This window comes from Sardina pilchardus, chromosome 10, assembly GCF_963854185.1.
Source record: "Sardina pilchardus chromosome 10, fSarPil1.1, whole genome shotgun sequence".
NCBI lineage: Eukaryota > Metazoa > Chordata > Actinopteri > Clupeiformes > Clupeidae > Sardina > Sardina pilchardus.
The window spans coordinates 6317399-6336901 of record NC_085003.1 but is presented as its reverse complement, the minus strand read 5'-3'; the positions used below and the strand labels follow the sequence as shown (position 1 = coordinate 6336901).

At 40.4% G+C, this 19503-nt stretch overlaps 2 protein-coding genes across 4 annotated transcripts; one reads left to right on the top strand and one right to left on the bottom strand.

Annotated features, from left to right (window-relative positions):
• Positions 1-150: 150 nt before the first annotated feature.
• prr5l (proline rich 5 like) lies at positions 151-12433 on the bottom strand. 3 transcript variants are annotated; one of them, XM_062546954.1, is made up of 9 exons: positions 12293-12433; positions 6036-6160; positions 4595-4675; positions 4418-4466; positions 3664-3721; positions 3263-3354; positions 2696-2836; positions 2407-2527; positions 151-1209 (listed from the first exon to the last, which is right to left on the bottom strand). In XM_062546954.1, the coding sequence occupies exons 1-9, from the start codon at positions 12314-12316 to the stop codon at positions 869-871; spliced, it is 1032 nt and encodes a 343-aa protein (XP_062402938.1). In that variant the 5' UTR covers positions 12317-12433; the 3' UTR covers positions 151-868. The 3 variants fall into 3 exon arrangements, with proteins under 3 accessions (XP_062402938.1, XP_062402939.1, XP_062402940.1); XM_062546955.1 differs by lacking the exon at positions 12293-12433 and adding an exon at positions 8076-8415; XM_062546956.1 differs by lacking the exons at positions 6036-6160; positions 12293-12433 and adding an exon at positions 5462-5702.
• On the top strand, positions 11434-19497 carry LOC134093744 (ubiquitin-conjugating enzyme E2 H). The gene is made up of 7 exons (XM_062546957.1): positions 11434-11698; positions 15244-15320; positions 15785-15859; positions 16257-16296; positions 16414-16466; positions 16909-17037; positions 17487-19497. The coding sequence occupies exons 1-7, from the start codon at positions 11646-11648 to the stop codon at positions 17609-17611; spliced, it is 552 nt and encodes a 183-aa protein (XP_062402941.1). The 5' UTR covers positions 11434-11645; the 3' UTR covers positions 17612-19497.
• Positions 19498-19503: the final 6 nt, after the last annotated feature.

The following is a 19503-nucleotide window of genomic DNA, read 5'->3' as shown; positions in this document are numbered from 1 at the left end:
GGCCACCAAAGCTCCTTATCCTCTCCAGGCCCCTGAATAGATCACATAGAGAAGCTCTATACCTCATGGGTAGTGTCTGCGTCTTCTCTAGAGATGCATCCAGTTAATCATTCTCTTTATCTAATTAATACACTTTCTTACACATCGTGAAATATTTTATTCATCAGTTTTATTGAAAAAAGACATTGGGGGAAAAATCTTAGTAAACGTTCAATACATATACTTTGTACCAGAGCCTCCTCCATTCACCAAAAAACTGGACAAAACTCCTTCAAAGTCCAGTTCATCAAGACCACTTGTTCATTAATGTGCATTACAAGAACCTTCAGAGACTCAAGCAATTGAAAGTGATAAAGGACCAGTTCCTCTAAGGACTGTGTAAACTCATCCCTGGCACCTCATGGTTGTGTAAGGTTTTCGTGTTAATACCAAATGAAGTCTTTGTAAACGAAGTGGTGATGCTGAGCAGGACTGGAATTCCACACGCCAGTGGCACTTCCATAGCGGATGGCACGGCGGCTGGGACCAAGGGGGGCGGAGCCTGTCCCTCTCTCCCCGAAATTACAGGCCCCTTCAATCCTGTCTCCGTTCCTAAAGATGGAGCTTCCTGTGCCTTCACCCTCCACCACTTAAAGGCATCTGGCTGCAGGCTGGAACACAGTGGCATAAAAATCCCACAGCTGGAAAGCATTCGTTCCCCTGTTAAGGGGAAGTGTTGCATTCAGTGAGAGGCACGAGGAGAGGCAGTGATCTCCCCATAAGGCCCCATCAGTGAAGTGAGTCTTCCTTTACAAGGTCTTCTTCAGAGATGTTGATTTGTACCTCCCAGGCCGGTCCCCTGTGAAGAGGGCCGTCTCCAGTGACATTGCTAGCTGGGTGGCGCACAGATGAGGTCTCCCGAACTCTGTCGTCTAGACAGTCCAATCACCCCTACTGGGGACTCTAGGATGTCAGATTCACTGGAGAATGTCTTAGCCGCCATACTTCCCCCTCCAGTCTCTCCACTGCCAACATGCATCCTGTTGGCTGTGGAGAGGAGCTTAATGTCTGAGTGGGCATTAGCAACTGTGTGGCGTCGAATGCCACCTGCTTTCTCCAGGTAAGCCTCACCTTCTTGTTCCACCAGGGGTCCAAGTGGGTCGGTCACAAACTGTGTGATCATGATCTCTGGCTGGCCAAATTGTGATCTGGAGTGGGGCAGGTTGCATTCTATCAAAGGTTCAAGAAATATGTTAATGATAACTAAACATGACGATCAACCCATTTAATTGACCACTTTCAGAGGTAAAGTCTGCAATTCTGGCAAAAGGTTGCTAAAGTTTGATATCAACCAGCAAACCACATCCCTAGTGTCTGCGTGCCTGAAACAACATGCTGATCGATTATGGCTCGGACCAGAACTTTGTTTGGGTAGCATTCACAGAGCAAACACATACAGGACTGTGTGGAGCAATTGACTGGGGTTTGTGTATTTGAATAGAATTATGAATCTCATCTTAACAGAAACCAGGGATGAGTTTTCACTGTTTCATACAATTACAGTTACTTTAGATAAGCATGTACCAATATGAGCAATTCTGATACTTCACTGTACTGTATATCTGTATCTGATGGCAACATACATGAAAGATTCTATCATTATTTCCGAAGTGATGGGTTTGCATTCTGCAGAAATAGATTTAACATCACTTCAAAATTCCTGTTGTATATAACTCCCCAATGAATTCTACACAACTAATATTATCTCTAGGTAGTATCAGTATGTCCTTTCACTCTTTTATATAAGTATTCTGCAGTTGCCTATTATTTCCTTTAAATAACTACAGATCCTGAAATGTGGCTACATGTGGAGACTAATCCTCTGATATGAAATGTCAATAACTGTAAAATTGTGTATTTCTCTCAATATTTTAAGTAAGTAAGTAATGATACACAAGGCAAGTTTTTGATCAATGTGACTTGGCAGTGTCCCTTTAAGTATTGTGGTTCTGGCACCTTCTTATTGATTGTACAGCAATCGTTATGTGGTTGCCCAGCAGCATTGCTCAAAAGGCTGCCCCAGGTGCGCCACACCTCAAAACATTGCTGAGAGCGGCTTTGACATGAGTGCAGTGCACTGTGATTTCGACATTCGATTACTTTAACAACATTATTCTCAATACAAGCAAGTCACCAGTTGAAATCATACAAGTCTGAGCAACAACTGTTCTCAATCTTTTGAAATGCGACTAACCATGCCACAACAAACAGAAGAACATGGTAAACCGAGTCTTTACCGGCCTCCAGTCCCATTTATCTGCGTAAGGCTCAGATTCTAGTGCTGTAGAGCAAATCTTCACTCCACACTCTGAGTACACCACACCTCTGTGTGAATGTTTATTTTCTGCCCCTCACATGGCTGCTAACCTGGAAGATGTTCCCCATTGCTCCAACTGAGATAGTTTCCCAGGTATGGCGAGATGACCATAGCCACCAGTCTCTCCAGAAGGCAGTACTCCTCAGTAGGCCCATTGGGTTCATGGATGCCCTGGATCAGACACACACACACACACACACACACACACACACACATTAAATTATGTTTTAGGCCATACACTGTAGAAAACAAGATAATAGCTATATGTGGGTTCATGTATAAACACATTATGAAGGGAAGATGAACTGGTACAGAACTCAGTGTAGAGGCTTCATTCACCTGGAGGATGAGCAGCATCTGTGTGATAGCAGGAGGGTGAGGAAGAGGCGCTTTAGGCAGTAGGGTCTCAAGGGACAGCTTTAGAAGCACAAGGTCTCTGAAGCCCAGTAAGGCCATCTGTCTGACGGTGAGCTCCTGACCCTACACACACACACACACACACACACACACACACACACACACACACACACACACACACACACACACACACACACACACACACACACACACACACACACACACACACACACACACACACACACACACACACACACACACACACACACACACACACCAACAACAACAACAACAACAACATTACATAAAAACAACAGAAACATTTATTTCCAGGGATACTTTTCTTTTTCACAATGGACTCTGTCATGGATTGACACATTATGAAGTCAGGTATGGAATTGCATATACCCAAATTAGACACACACAAGCTTTCTCATGGGAGGACCATAGTTCCTGGGTGTACACCCACGCTGTTCAGAGAACATTACACCTCATTTTACAACAGGAGACAAACACAGATAATGGGGTGTGATACCTGTCACGACCCACCTGCACTGGATAGAAAATGGCCTGAAGAGTTGGCATGGTTTCCGTGAAAAATCTGCCCCACATCTCAGACAGGATAAGCAGCTGATCATCACCTGAACGGGGTCAGCAGAGCTAGAAAATCATACCTGTGCTTTTCTTTCTGTGCTTCCCAATTCTATATTTCTCCATGCACAGTATATGAGGACTGAATTATTGTCTTATTTTACTACTGTGTGTCTGTGATGACTGACACAAAATTACGTTCTTGATGAAGTTGCAGCAGAATGTGCTGGGCAAGCAATTGAAATGCATCTGCCCTTGGTAATTAAGCAGATAAAGCAATCAGTAATAAAGCAATTGTTGAAAGCAAATTATCTCATATAGACAAACATAACATAACATAACATTGCCATCATGCCTACCATCATATAGCTGAATTCGTTCCAGTATATAAGCAAGGCCTTTGTTTAGAAGCTGATTCTGTAAATGAGCATATTATAAAATTTCAGTTAGTAAAATGATTTCATTGGCAAGATTCTGATTTTGCCTCAGGAGTGTCTATTGTCCACTATGCCAAACCTTTACAACATGGTGCTTCAAGGTGACCATAAACTGTAATGTGTAAGGGACACCTGTAATGACATTTCTAAATGGTGTGTTGTATTCATGTCGTATTTATTTTCATTTAGTGGATATGTCATTTCAAACAGACTACTTTTTCAGATACCTTTTAGATAAGCTAGGTTTGATTCCATCACTGAAAATATCGGCATTTATTTTCTGGGAAGCATTTAACTTGAGTATAACATTGTCATAATGTTAAAAAAGACATGTTGTCCTATAGTCTTTGCCTTTGCCTCTGTTTAAGTCACACACATCTTGGTCTGCCAAGTACCCTTGACTTCTCACCCCCTAATTTAAGCAAGGTAGCAGAATTTGGCAAGGGTGCAACTGATTAAAATGCCCAAGCATGCAAGCAATTTAAAGTTCCTTTGTGTGTGTCTGAAAAAAGAAAAACACTTCAATCTACTCCCCGCTCTAGATTAAAGGTAAAGGTCACATACATCAATAGTGAGTCCATTTGCATTACATTCTATTGCTTTGTTCACTAACTATCCAGTGGATATACCCAAGGCTGACAACCATAAAAACTCATTGTTTTTAAGTCAAATCCACCTGGAAATACTCGGTGATGAAAGAGCCAAGTTCTGTTTTCAGAAGCCACCTGCAGGAATGAAGCGGCATAAGTCATTTTTAATTGAAGTGATCAAAAAACATGACTGTACAAGTAATAATAATAATAATAATAATAATAATAATAATATAGTAAAAAAAAGTTCTATCACTTTGTACCTTATGCTTTCATTGAGGGTGAAGAGCTCATTGGTCTGCAAACCTCCTCCTTGGAACACTTTGACCACAGCAGACTGGACACTACAGAACATGCAACATTAGAACAAAACAGAGACATAACATGGTCATCCTCATTTTCAGTTACTATTGTACATTAAGAGTTGGGTCCTCCATTTACAGTATATTAGTATGTCAACTAGTCTATGCAGCACAAAACAGATGTCCCTTCACTTGGCATCTTTTGGCTAACATTAGGGCTATCTGATCTCTTACTTCATATCCTGATGTAGTTGTCAGCTTTAAACAGGTAACAAAACAGCCATGCTGTATGATTTTAACACAAACACAGAAAGACAGAAAGACAAGAAATCAGGAAAGACATAGCTAACTGTCACTGGTCAGACTGTTATTTGGCTTTAAATGGTTTCATTTGTTTGGTCTTTCTGGCCCTCACTTGAGCACAATACATTATGCAACAGGAACTTTGAGTGCTGCATTTGATGGCAGATACACAATGCAACCTTTCAATTGGCTGACACAAATGCCAGTGTGTAGAAGCTAGATATAGAGATATGAGGAAATGTAGACAAGAGTATCTGCCACTCCATCATGATATCACAGGATCTATTTACATATGGATACAACACCCTTTAAAAAATCTTTCATGGCACAGTTTTTTTTTTCAAACCATAAAATGAGTGTGGACTGGTCCGTTGCACTTGAAATCATCAAGCAAGTTATCACCCAATATAGAGCCTAAACAAAATACAGAACATGCGGCAGGTCTGCTTTTCACACTTAGTAGCAAACTCACACATGCAAATGAGAACTTGTCACAGAAGACAGCAGTCATGGTCATGGACTTACTGCTGCATGATAATATCCTGCTCCACTGGGTCCTCTCTCCCCTTTCCTGAATGGGAGGACCAACCTTGTACACGTTTCCACACGGAAGTAAAAAGGGCAGAAGGCTCACTTCCGTTTCCTCAGCAGGACATTCTCAGAAACAGCTGCCTCAACAGGATTCTCCTGACTCCAGTATTTTTCCACGCCCCAAGAACCACACATTGGGTTCGCCAGATGACAGGCTAGGCACTGTGGTTTGTGAGGATACAGTGATGAGCTACCTAAAGTTGTCCAATTCTGACCAAACACGTAGCCTACTGACTACACATCAGGCTGACTACCCTGCAAAACACTGCATTCACTTCTACTTCCAGTCCCTAACACTTTAGCTATATACACTTAAGATACTTATGACGGACATTGATGTGGAAATGATGGAGACACCCAGATATACATGTACATTTGTGAGAGTTTGGGTTGGGATGATGAGATGAAGATGAAGCCCCGATGTAAGCCAACAGTGGCAGCCTTGACAAAAATCAAATGATCCGTTTTGGACCAGATCTGTCCATATGTGTAAAAGCAGTCCACCCACCTGTTCCACATGCTGGCATTTGACAGCTGCAGCGCAGGCGTACTCGCATGGAAGCGGGCGAGGTCTGTGAGCACGGGCGAGCTCATGAAACGAGGGCGCCTGAAGGAACCCATCACACTTAGCGGCTGAAAGGAGAGAAAGAGACAGATATGAACACAGAAACCAAGAGGCATCAGTTTTTGTGTTGTCTTAGGGGTACAATCGAAAACCATTTGTAATCCACATGTAAAGGGTGGTAGGGAGTGGGCCTCAGCAAGAAACGTACATGAGCAGTGTAGTAATACCCACAGTGAGAGTTTTTAGCTGAAAAAAAAAGGCGAACTGGAAATACCGGGGCTTGTCAAATAAACAGTAACACAGAGTGCAACCACAAAGTCGCCTAAATAGAGGTGTGTGTCATTCTGAAACCAGAGTGACAACTCCGTACAGTGTGTTCATGCTAACTTCCTCTGGTCTGCAAACTTCCTGCCTCACTGTAGGGTAAACGTATGATCACAATATGTGCAATGCCTGATACCTGGTCTTGTTTTCTGTTCAATAATGACTTGCGCTTATGAAGTTTTGAAGTTGAGATTGAATGTTTTAAGTAGACCCAATATGAGAATGGTCCTTTGAGAAGCTAAGCAGTGTCTGCAGGCACAGAGAGTTTTCATTGTCAAAACGTACAAAGCGTGTCCCTGCACTCCCTTTGCCTCGACTACACAAGTCAGTGCTACAGATTGGCATGAGGCATGTCCGTCTGTGAGCACTCAGTCATGGACAATCCTACGGCTCATGAGTAAGCCTCTCCCACTCCTTTCTGGCTGTGATGAACCCCTCTCAACACCTCTTTCTAAACACATCTGATAACAGCATCTGGTTTTCAAGCCACCACAGGCAATCAGTCGTTTGAGCTTCTGTGGTTCAACTGTAACTCACTTCAAAGAATCTGTGAATCATCAACAGGCAAAAGAGCATTAATCTGAAGCATGCCAGTAAGACTCTTTCAAATCGTGTTGCTAGTGGTATATGGACCAAGATATCCATGACAGAGTTGAAAAGCCAGTTTGCACTCAATCTCAATAGATCCTATTCTCATTTTCACCATCTCTCCCAGACTTTCTATCTTTCAACCCCCTCTGATGCTGTTGCCTTTGTCTGCACGACTGAGTTGCTTGGCGACGCTAAATAAGTATTTAGCGTTGCCTTCTCTCTTTGGCAGACAGATGAAAATAAACAAAGGCATGCTTGTGAGCACCAATCCTAAACGCTCAAAGTGCCTGGCTCCAGAAGCGCGTGCTTACGGATTGAACTGAAACGGGCAAGGCAGAGCCGACACTCCCATTATATCTTAATAGCCAATGTGCTGGCTACTTTGAGTGTACCAGTAAGTAAAGCGTTATTTTTCTGAGACCACAAATTAACGATATGTTGAATGTGCACTCAACCTATCAGCGGATGGGCTTATTACATAACAACTTATAAGGTTCTAGGGTATAGCCACAAACAGAAGATTTAGCCTATAGGCTTGTTGTCCAAAAGCAGGCCAGGATGCAACATTTTAATGTTCAGCTCCTCGCATGTTGTATGGAGAAAGGTAATTCTTGGATCTGTAATCCTATAAACGAAGACCACGGTCATGGGAAACTACTCAGTTGAGCTAATGCAATTAAAATGTCCAAAGAAAGAGTGACATGCATAGAATTGTTTGAAATCTTAACGCAATGGATCAGTCAAATAAAATGTGTCCATGCGATTGGTGTCCATATTAGTTCACGAGAACATTCAATTCAACAGAACACTGCCTTGTGTAAACCTAAAACAGACCTGATTATAGCACCAATTGTTTTTGCTTATGGCAAAGTAGGCTATCAAACTCGGCATTCATTATATGCAAAACCAGAGTCCAGCGGCACCTATTTCCATTAATTTCGCCATAGACATTTCCTTACATCAAACATTATAAAGACAAATGAAAGCTCAGGATTTGAGATGAGATCATTTGAGAAATGACGAGGTAATTTTACATTTGATAGACACGGTCAGCAATAGGATACTCACGGTTCTCTTGCTCCAAACAACGTTTCCCAATTTTGTAGGTCTAACATAAAACAAATGCACAGGTGCAATGAACGTGGATGATAGATACTTAAGCGACACTATAGCCTAACACTGGACTACTTTTCCAGGATAGCCTACTCCCATGCGCTTTGAAGTTAAAAATATTCGTGTAGGCAACGCAATCAATGCGAAACAGGCTCGGATTTTGCCTGATGCATATCCAATGACCAATCAGTGACCCCAATATTCAGCCATCAACTTTATCTAAACACATTGAAAATATTGGTGATGCTAGTCCCGTCACAGCTCGCACCTCCGCGAGGCATTGCATGTTGAAAGCGCATGCGAAGTTTTAACGTTGATTTGGCGCCTCCCAGCAGACTTCAGGGAAAGTCCTCCTCTTTAGAAATTATTCATACTTCTGAAACATTTTCGAAGCTAAGACAGCAACTTCACTAAATGACAATGTGCGCTCTCTCTGAATGAGATTATATTGGCTCACTGTCACCGATTTCACCTAAAAGTTAAACACATAGCCTGGCGCATGGCCCAGGCCTTACGCGCACTCATTGGAATTCTGTGTACAAATATCATAATAGCATAACTGCGTGTGTCGTTGATGTGGAAAGACATTTTCCTCCTCACTCAAGGCACTTCTACAATGTAATTTCTATGTTAACGTATAGGCTATTTTCCGGTATCATGAGGTAGCCTACATGTGCCTAAAATAGAAGCTGGGAACATTTTATTATCCATTTCCTCCTAATAGAGTTTAGGACAGAAACCTAATTTAACCTCCGTGATAAGTGATGGGTAGAATCTAATAATTGAATAAGTTCTGCCACCCAGTGGCTCACTATAAAATAGCTTAGGGCTTAGGCACCGAATGGATAGGATCATTCTTCCAATGTCCTCTTGGCATTGTGTATCTAATACAGCGTTGGTAGGTCACCTGTAAAACTTTAGGAAATCCTCGTCCGAATTGGGTGATCACCCAAATGTTTTGTTTTTTTTTTTGTCTGAGACTATCCTCATTCTTATCCTCTGATCACTATGGTAACCCATTAGACTAATGGGGTTTTTTTTGTTCAGAGGACATCTTCATGTGATTTGGATAAGGATGTCTTCTGGTGAAAAGACATTAATAGCATTAAATAAATATCAAAATCAAGCCGGGTATTACAGTTTTTTTCAATCGCTAACAAGCGTTTGTCCATTCATTTGACACATTTTCAAAACTCTAAACACAGACTCACACCTACAAAACACAATTGGCCAAATGGATCATTTTCCTCTCAAAAACACATTCCATGTTGTTACACTACATTTTGTTACATATACACTAACTCGTCATTTCTCTGCACACACACTAACTTTACCAAAACACTGGAAATCTGACCCAAAATGAAATAATTCTGTCAAAGAATAAACTTTTCACTTCACAAGATACATGCAGTCAGTCAGAGTACAATAGGTTTCAAAATACTGGCTATTGTTGACATTACAAAAACTGCATAGACTTTTATGTTTCAGTTTTACAGGTATCTGCATGCAAAATATGCAATCCACCATTTTCACGCTAAATTTCTTGGTTAGGAACTGTATATCCACATGTAATGATCACATTCAAAAGCATTCCAATAAAAAAGCTAATAGAAAGTAGAAAGTTGTACATTATTGCTTACAGTGAACAAAATATGAAACACACAAGAGCATTCTGAACAAAAACAAAAGCAAAAAGCCCAGGTAAAAAGGGGGGAACAAAACACAACACAAAATCACTGTGTCATCAACATTGCATCTGATATTTACATGTATTCTCACCAGCCTTTCTCGGTGAAAGGCCTAGGTTGATTACATGGGCAATGGTAGTGGCACAAATTTCATCACTACTGTTCTTGCAGCCCTTGGAATGCTACCACCACACATTCTTACACCTCTACCTTGCCCTCTCCTTGGGCCTACTCTTCTCCCTGGCCCTGCTCCTCTCACTGCTCCTGCACCTCTCATGGCCTGCCCTTCTTCCTGGGCCCCTTGCTCTTACTCTTCCTCGTACAGACATCACAGTGTTTGTCTTTTTTCTGTTTTTGCTTCAAAAAACATCACTCCTCAAAGTCCTCCTTTTACTGTGTCAATGTCATATGAAAAAAAATAACCCCTGCCCTGCCACTGAGTCTAAGCCAGACTGGAATTGGCTGTGGTTGGCCCAATTTACCCAACATCATGTGTGTCATTTATTCAATTGTTTGTTTATTATCAGCTGAGATATATTGCTTTTGAACTGATATCATTGCAGAAGCAGAGGTTTTTATACTGTATCTCAGGTTTGGAATATTGTGTTTGCTATTGTGGGATGTTGTGTGTTAACAATCGTAGATAATAGAAAAACGATCCATAATTTTGTTAAGAGGTATAGCTTGTCTGTTAAGAAAATGTAAGCATTGTGGAAATGTATTCACTGACTGCATACTCTGTGAAAACGACATGAAATGTGTGAATGGTATAGCCACAAAAGACCGATGCTGTGCTAACTGTGTTAGAGTTTTGAAAATGTGTCAAATGAATGGACAAACGCTTGTTAGCGATTGAAAAAAACTGTAGTATGCAAATTGCAGTTTATGAACTTCACATGTGTGCATGCTAACATTATTTCTAAATGCTTTTGAGATTGATGCTGATGCAAGAAGAAATTAATCTGAAACAATTATTACTAACATACAAATGACAAAATTCATATATTTCTTTGCAGAATAAAACTACCACTCAAAGACATGTTTTTGTCTGCCTTACTGGATTGTTGAATGAATGTGCCAAACTGAATGCTGATCACAGAGAGTAAGAGTAGGAGCACATTACAAGTAAGAATGCTGATTGACTTCACATTCAAGGTAAATGATGAGAGTCTGGCTCTAATACGATCAATGAAAACACTTTTAGGCAAGAGGAGGTGGAGATGAGAGGAGTTCAAGACTATCATTGTTGCAAAGGCTGTGATTAGCCTACCCCAAATATGCTGATTTCTTACCAACATTATCTAGGCTACTTGACAAGACAAGATCACTGTGGGGAAAAAACAACATCTGATTCATTGTGCAAGCTGCATAGGCCTAGACCCAGCCTCAGGGTGGGCTACCTTTAATCAACACTCGTGGTAATCAGATAGAATTACTCTAAAATAATCATGTGGACAAGTATCAACCATGCAGAGCTGCCAATGTTGTTGATTTAATTTTAATCAGTACTGGTCTATGATCTTGAATCAATTATAAACTACATGAACTACAAAGGCGCATTTGTGTGACGTTTAATACAGGCCACTTTGCCGTGTCGCTTCTGACACGTCATTGGCAGAGGGAGAGAAGGTTCAATAGCTTGTTAGTTGAGGAGAAACAGTGAACTGAGTTCTCGTGGTTGACAGAGGTTATTGTGGGGTGAAAGTGGGCAACGTTGACAATTTTAACAACGGGAGTAGATTAGATTGTGTGTACGAAGTAAGATCAAACTCCGAAATTTAGTGTCATATCGCACAAAGGATTTCACTGCAGTGTTGCACTGTACAGGGACGCAAAAATGTCGTCTCCAAGTCCGGGCAAGAGGCGAATGGATACCGACGTGGTGAAACTGTATCCTTTTTCTGTAGATTAAGAGAAGATCATTTTTTGCTCCGAAATTACAATGACAGTTATCAAGAAGTAATTGCATATATACTATTATTATATGTAAGCTGCCCATTTCTTTGTGTAACGTTACTCTTATGTCAATTTACAAATACTTTTTATTTGTGTTTGTTATGGGAGAACAAAAGTACAAACCATATTTTGACGGTCACCAAACGTTCGAATAAGTGTTGTGTTGTCTTTCAGTAAGCCTTTGTAGTTTGTCATTTCAGTGACGCAAGGTAACGTTAGATAGCTTAATAGCCGAACGGTCACTTGTCAAATTTGTTTTTGCCCCCCCAAAAATGCGTCTAAGGAGCCAACTTACATTTGCTATCTTGCTACTTAGAAAACGTCAGATAGTCTTAGTTGACTGAGCAAACAACAACTCGTCGTGGCAGTCGAGCTAGGTAGCTAGCCACGGAGCTGTTGAGGAAAACAACTCGAGTTCATTTGTCGTTAACAGCTAACGTTAGCGTTAGCTAGTTATCTGTAACAGTTTACTATTACTCTCCATCCAGCTATATCCTGAGCTGCATTAATGTCAACCAACGCTGTTACCTTTCTTTGATGCATCCTGGTCATCTCTTGTAAAGTATTCTATTGTATAGCCAAGTATAACGTTGACAGTTCGCTAACGTTAGCTAAGTAAACTGGCGTAGTCAACCATATTTATGGAACCAGTTCACCGAAGGAGTAGGCAACCATAGTTCCTTGATTAGGTTTTAGATGCAAAGCAGTTCAATTATTGGTCGTCAGCTGAACATAGTGGTTAGATTCATTGATGGCTACCTAACCATCTCTTGTTTGATAACATGAGTGCTCGCTTGAGAGATATCACGTAGAGGGGTCTGTATGAACAATCGTTAGTGCAGGCCAACGTTGTTGACAGGCCCGCTGTCTGAAAAGACAAAAAATACAACGCAGTCTCTATATTTAGGCACAAGGGTATGACGTTGGGATGAAAATCACATAAAAGTGCGAGTACAAAAATTGTCATTTGTCCATCGACTTCTCCTTTGGTATGCTACATTTGGTCGGAATTCGGAAATATCTTGTGTGATTGAGCTTGTTATGCAATATTATTAAGCTTTTTACGAATCCGTATGCAACCGCATAGCAAGTAACTTATGATTAGTATTTCGGTAGCAATTGATACTAGATGACGGAAACAAAATAGAAGCAAAAGTAATTTCTCGAGACGTGACCAAATGTAAGCCATTAGGCCTACAGTGTCGTTATGGATAGATCCGTAGCCTACTGCAATTCATTTATCAGTAGATATGTGTCCATATATAATGACTTTGATACATTTTGTGCCATTCGTTCTTTGTGCATGTTTATAGCATGGTGTATTTTCGTCCCGTTTACGCTGTGCACAAAATAGGCGATCACTGAACGGCGCGTCAGAATTCTGATTTTTCAAATCTGCTTTACAAATCTCTAATTTGTATGTTTCTGTAATCATTTGTTTATAGGCCTATCTATAAAACCCATCCCAACTTGCTTGAAAATAATTCGTGTTAGACACGGTGCGACCATAGAGAAGGTAAACTCTATCTGTAGTCTACATTGCGTTTCTCCAAATAGTCTATCTGTCTTTCGAGTTTTATCGTGTGTCCGAGTGCGTTTTACTGTCTCCATCAGCGGGATGTAGCCACCGAAGTTTGAGCAAAGGCTGTGTGGTCAAACGGGTCTAGTATTGTTTTTCTGCTCATGCAGTAGCAGCTGGGAAAGTGATTGGATGGTGTGTTACCATCCGGAAACGGGTTGGAGGCGGAGTTTTGCAAACAGCTGATCGAGGACAACAAACCATGCACTAGTCTGGAGCAGGGGCTGGGAATAGCATGCTCAGTGATCAGACTATAAATTGTGGCCCACCTGGCTAACGTGTCTAGGTTATGGGAGTGAGCGACCCTCACCCAGAAAATCACCCACTCTAGAAACTTTGGAAAAAATGTTCAAGCTACAAATCTGACTTGGCTTTGTGTCTTATGTCTTACCCTTTAACTTCAATACTAACTAATACTATTTCCAATTTCCATTGTGGCTAATACTATTTATACACCAAATGATTCTAAAAGGAGTGATCAGTTACATTGATATGGTCATGGATTCTGTTTTAATGTTCGATCTCCATGACTTCAATGCTTTAGAACAGCACACATGTTTCAATGCCTTTTTCTGGTTTTGTGACTTTAAAATGTAAACATCATATTATTTTACAAGTTGAGTTTACTTTATGGTGTATCATGTATTTGATTGCAGTTCATTGAATTGAATTTGAAATGCTACCCCTTTTGACCACTGGTGGCAGGATGGCAGTTCTGACCAAACAGGTTGAGGGCTTTTATATGTGAGGGGTGTCAAGAGACTGTTGCTTACCTATGTGAGAGGTGGGACCAGAAGCGTAAATTCCTCTAGTCCTGCTCCTCATCCTGGAATTCTGCATGCAAACGAGCAGTGTTTAAGGTGACAAAGCTTTCACAGTGGGATTCTGCAGTTCAGCTTCTTTGGAGCAGCTGGATGGGCTTGCTTATGAAGCTGCACTTCTCTTATGTGTGGGGTTATCTCCCCATCAGTGGTTGTTTTGCAAGGTAATTGTTTTGCATTCACTAAGAATGGTCTCAGGCCCAACTGGAAGATCTTGTCCTAGTTTCGCATATTTGTGAAGTCCACACACTTGTAATCTAAAAGAGGATAAAGGAACAAATGATAATAGGTTAAAAGAAGATGTGAAGCTTATTTAGATATTGGGCCTCCTTAACTACTTGTATTTGAACCACAGGCTATTTTCACCAGTTGTGGAGACTAAAATCCAACTGCAATCCAGAAGCGATTCAGGTCAAAACCCAGCAAATAATGGATTTTTGCTAGTGTGTGGAAAACAAACTGAGGTGCATACAGTACCGCCCACAACAAGGGAAACAGCTAAAAGAAGATCTAAGAAAGGAAACACCCAAAATACAAAGAACAAGAACAGTGGAGGGTGAACAACATACAGTAGTCCCGCTTTGGAGTTGATGTGATTTCAAGTACTTTGACAATGTTCACTGGATTTAATATATTTCAGTCAAAATACCTTTTCTATCCTGGTGACCTAAGTAATCTCATTTGCTACACTTGTGTTTGCTTTCAAACATTGTTTTTCAATTTACATCCTCAACAGGAAAAACGGGAGCATTTAGAAGTATTTCATAACTCACAGTATTTAGTGAAGGTAGATGCTGTACCAATTCTAATCATGGATTGAAGGCTTTCCGCCTAAGTAGAGATGAACCTAATGTACTAACTATAGGTGAATATATGGTTATATACCGTATATAATGTTCCTGTATTACAGGTGTGTTAGAGTTTTTAATTTATGACCCATTGAGACCTTAGGGGATGTTCTCCAGCTCTGTCGCTGTACTGTGTAATGTCATCGTTAGAGTGACTAGCCCCAGAAGCAAAGGTGTATGTTTTTTCCCCCTTCTGACTCACAATCAAGTTCCTTAACAACGCGGCAACAGCATTGAAAGCAAACATGAAGTTACTATCCTGAGTGGACTGAACGAGTTTGTGGTGAAGTTTTACGGACCACAAGGAAGTAAGAGTTTTGATGTTTATGCTTGTGTTTTCCCCCCACATGTCTACTACACCAGTTACACTATTTGTTTCCATTGTATTGCACAGTGTGCAACTGTTTTTGTGGCGGTCACAAGGAAAGTTTCAGAGGACAGGTCATGAATTTTGAGCTGACAATTTTTACACTTTTGGAGTAAATTCCCATTTTTTTCCCCGTTGGAACAGCTGTGAGATAAGCTGTTCTAATTTTAGCATCCGTGAAGGGAAATGGCTTTTCATATCCAGTCTGACAGTAGGATGCACATGCATTTTCACTTAAGAATTTTATAGCTGATTGCAGCTATAGAATGTATGAAGCTCAGTCTATTTGTGATCTCATTTTGGGGCACATGGCCACTAAAGAAGTAGGACACCGACAGCATGTTTATTTGGGGTGTTTTTTTTCTGTTGTCTTCAAATATTTTCAGTTGATTCATTCTTTTTCAGCGCCATATGAAGGAGGAGTGTGGAAAGTGCGGGTAGATCTACCAGACAAATACCCGTTCAAGTCTCCGTCTATAGGTATGGTTAGTGGTGCTTTGTGCTATAATGTCTCGCCACAACTATAATGACAAAAAGACACTGGCTGCAACAGGAAATCACTCTTGAGTCACTTTTCAGTTTGTCGTGCATAGCAACATGCTCAGTGTAAAATAAACATGGCCAGTATCATGTAAACAATATAATAAGACGGATGTAGTTTTATGTATTGTGTATGTATGTATGCATATTTATGTATGTAGTAATATAAGTGATGAGAGTTTCTGCCACAAAAGTGTCCTATTACAATCTATGTCTACTATCTATATTCTGACTTACTCTGTTGCGCTATACAGTACACCATTTATAACACATGCTAGCAATGTGTCAGCTTTGTACATGTATTTGAGTTTTGACATGGGATTTGTTGTCTTTACAGGTTTTATGAATAAAATATTCCACCCAAACATCGACGAAGCGTAAGTGCAGCCTTACAGATAGAATTATGTACAAACCAATGCATTCTAAAATTTCTCAAATGAAAAGCCTTTCTGACCTACACCCAGTAGTGATACACTTTTTTGTGCACCTTACAGATCAGGCACTGTCTGCTTAGACGTCATCAACCAGACATGGACAGCCCTTTACGGTAGGCAAAGCTGAATCATACAGTACATTCACCAGAAAAGTAGAGGTACACCCAAAATGGCTATTTGTGTATCTGGTCCAGTTTTGTGTGAAAATGAAAAAGTGGAAAAAAAGCTTTTACAGTGTGTATCACTGAACATTATGTAGAACATGATGTTTTAATGTTCTACATCATGTAGAACATTGAAAGACTCAAGTTAGCATGCTAGTAAACTTTATGTTGCTGTTGATGTTTGTAGGGATATTTGCCTTTTTGGTAGTTGTTAGTAGATTGGTAGTTTCAGAACTTCCTGATGCATGAAGTAGTCCTCTGGTGTATAGTATGTGACCAACTTCCTCCATGTGTGTCTTTTTGATATGCCAGTTGTAGTGGTTAGTACACAGTGATTCTGTTCATTTTCACTATTTGTGTATTTTTGAAAACTTTTCCCTTTCCCTTTCAGATCTCACCAACATCTTTGAGTCCTTCTTACCTCAGTTATTAGCATACCCTAATCCCATTGATCCATTAAATGGAGATGCAGCTGCCATGTACCTCCATCGGCCAGAGGAATACAAACAGAAAATCAAAGGTAAGCCACGAAGGCCTCCTTTTTAAACTGAAAACATGTCAATCTTATGCAACTAACTCAATTAACATAATGAGATTGATTTTTCCAGAGTGTGAGTTATAACGTTAATGAGGCCAATTACCTTGCTTTTTTTTAATGTAATCTTGCTGCTAGTTTAAAACATTGAAGTGTAAGAGGTCAGTTTATTCTAGAGCAGTTTAGGTTAGTCTGTGAAAGGGTTTGCTTGAAGATATGCATCTACCCAAGCTGATCCCATCAGTGGTTGACCTCTTCCCTCAGGGCTCTTTGTGGTGCTGATTCTGTTTCTGTGCCTGATGTCCGGCCTGGGTCAGGCAGTTTAAAATGTGAAACTAGATCATTATGTGTACCAGCTTCAAACATTTCTCATTATTTTCAAACATTTTCCATGCTTAAAAACCTGTTCACTGTTCTGTTTCCCTCTCTGGTAGAATACATCCAGAAATATGCAACAGAAGAGGCTCTTAAGGAGCAAGAGGAAGGCGCTGGGGACTCCTCTTCAGAGAGCAGCATGTCGGATTTCTCAGAGGACGAGGCCCAGGACATGGAGTTGTAGGGTCATCCTGACTCCTTTCCTCACAAAGACTATGATGTTTTTCCTAAATATCTGAAGCAGACTTATGATATTCATATTTAAACATGGCAATTTTTTATTACTAAACAGGAATTTTTATGACTATATTATTAGCGTTTGTGTTAAATGGCACCCTTTTGTGAGGGTTTTTTTTTTTTTTTTTAATTTCTTGATCATCTTCCCTTCAAATTTCACAAAGCATCGTCAAGTCCTGTCCCACAAGAGTAGTAGCCCAGTCTGACTGCATGAGACGACTCATACCCCAGTCATTATTTGTCACAGAAAAAAAAATGGGGCTGATGTTGATAAGTGGTGGCCTCCTACACCGACTGGAAAAAAAATGGAAAAGGAAACTGTTGCTGCATCATAGCAACACTAATATGGTCACTTTCACAAATGGCCACTTTTCGTCTGTTTTGAATTGAGCTGTTTATTTTTACAGTATACAAGTAGTTATATATGGACCCGAGTAAGGATTTCAAAGGCTTGTGCTCGTTATCTACTACCTTATTTGCCTCTTGCAAATTTTCTCTGCGGATTTTGGATTTCTTGCTTACTCTGAGTTGTGTGTGGGAGGGTGGGACAAAGGGGTGTTGTGGACACAAACATCAGCAAGACCTTTTTTATATGCACAATGGATATTTTCACCTAATTGTTCGTATTAAGAGCATCTTGTGTACATAGAACGTGGCGCCAAACTGAGGATCAGAGGCTTTTCTGATCTGAGATGGGAACTCTTTATAGGCATCAACCAAGACACTCTTCAGGTGAACTGTTGCCTGACCACGAGACTGCTGTCAAGGCTGTAGACATCTGTAGTGAAATGCAGCGATTCGTTAAGCCTCGGCCCCATCTGGTTTTGTGTCTTATGTGTCTTTTATCCTTTGCTCGTGACCACAAGGATTATTTACACGGAGATACCCACAATAAAATGTCCTGAGCATTGCTTTTAAAATAGCCTGCAGATATTTTGGGTAACTGGCTGTGTGTATGTATACATCTTGTGTAGGCTAATCAGTATTCAGTTTTTATTTGGGGAGTGGGAAGGGGGAGGGAGGGGCGTAGAGTGTGTTTCATTTATCTTGTTTTTCCAGATTGTTAACACATCAATGTGTTAATTCAAAATAGTCCCGCATATCATTCTCCATGTTGCCAGTCTCGACAATGGCTTTGTATCATGACAAATAATTATTATGTCAGCAGGATTTGCTATTCTGTTAAGTCACTATACAAGACACTGTACAAGCCAAGTCATGTAAAGAAAACCAGTTGTATTCCCTGAAAAGAGGAAATGGCAATAAAGAGCGATGTGGGGGAAACAAATTATATGTTTGGAAATGAAGGCCTAGTGACTCTCTAGTTGGAACAAGCAGTTGGTTATTTGTTTGTTATATTTGAACTCTGAAACAAACAAGCCAGCGCGTCTTGAAAATAGATTGACTGTTGACATCTTGACGGAAGGCATTGTAAGGGACGACAGACTGACATTTTTTCTTGAAAGTAACGAAGCAAGCCAAACTTTGAGGATTTCCATTTCGAAAGCACTCTGATCTGTCTATTGCCTGTTAAGTTACATATTTATACCTGCTGGAGTTAAAATATTTCATACAGGGGAAAAATAATAAGGGGTATCAGTCTCTCTAATGAGGAAACTATAGTTGATACAGACTAATTAATTATCCACTAGATTGTCACTAGGTTTTCAATACAAGTATATGCTAATGAGCAGCAGTACTTTTCATGGTTCTGGCATTTGACATTTCACTGGGGTGACCAGAGCTTACCTGAGTTCTGTAGGCTATTGGCATTTGATAGATTTTAGTGTTTGAATCAACCAATAAATTCATGCTGAATGAACGGGCCAAGAACGTGAT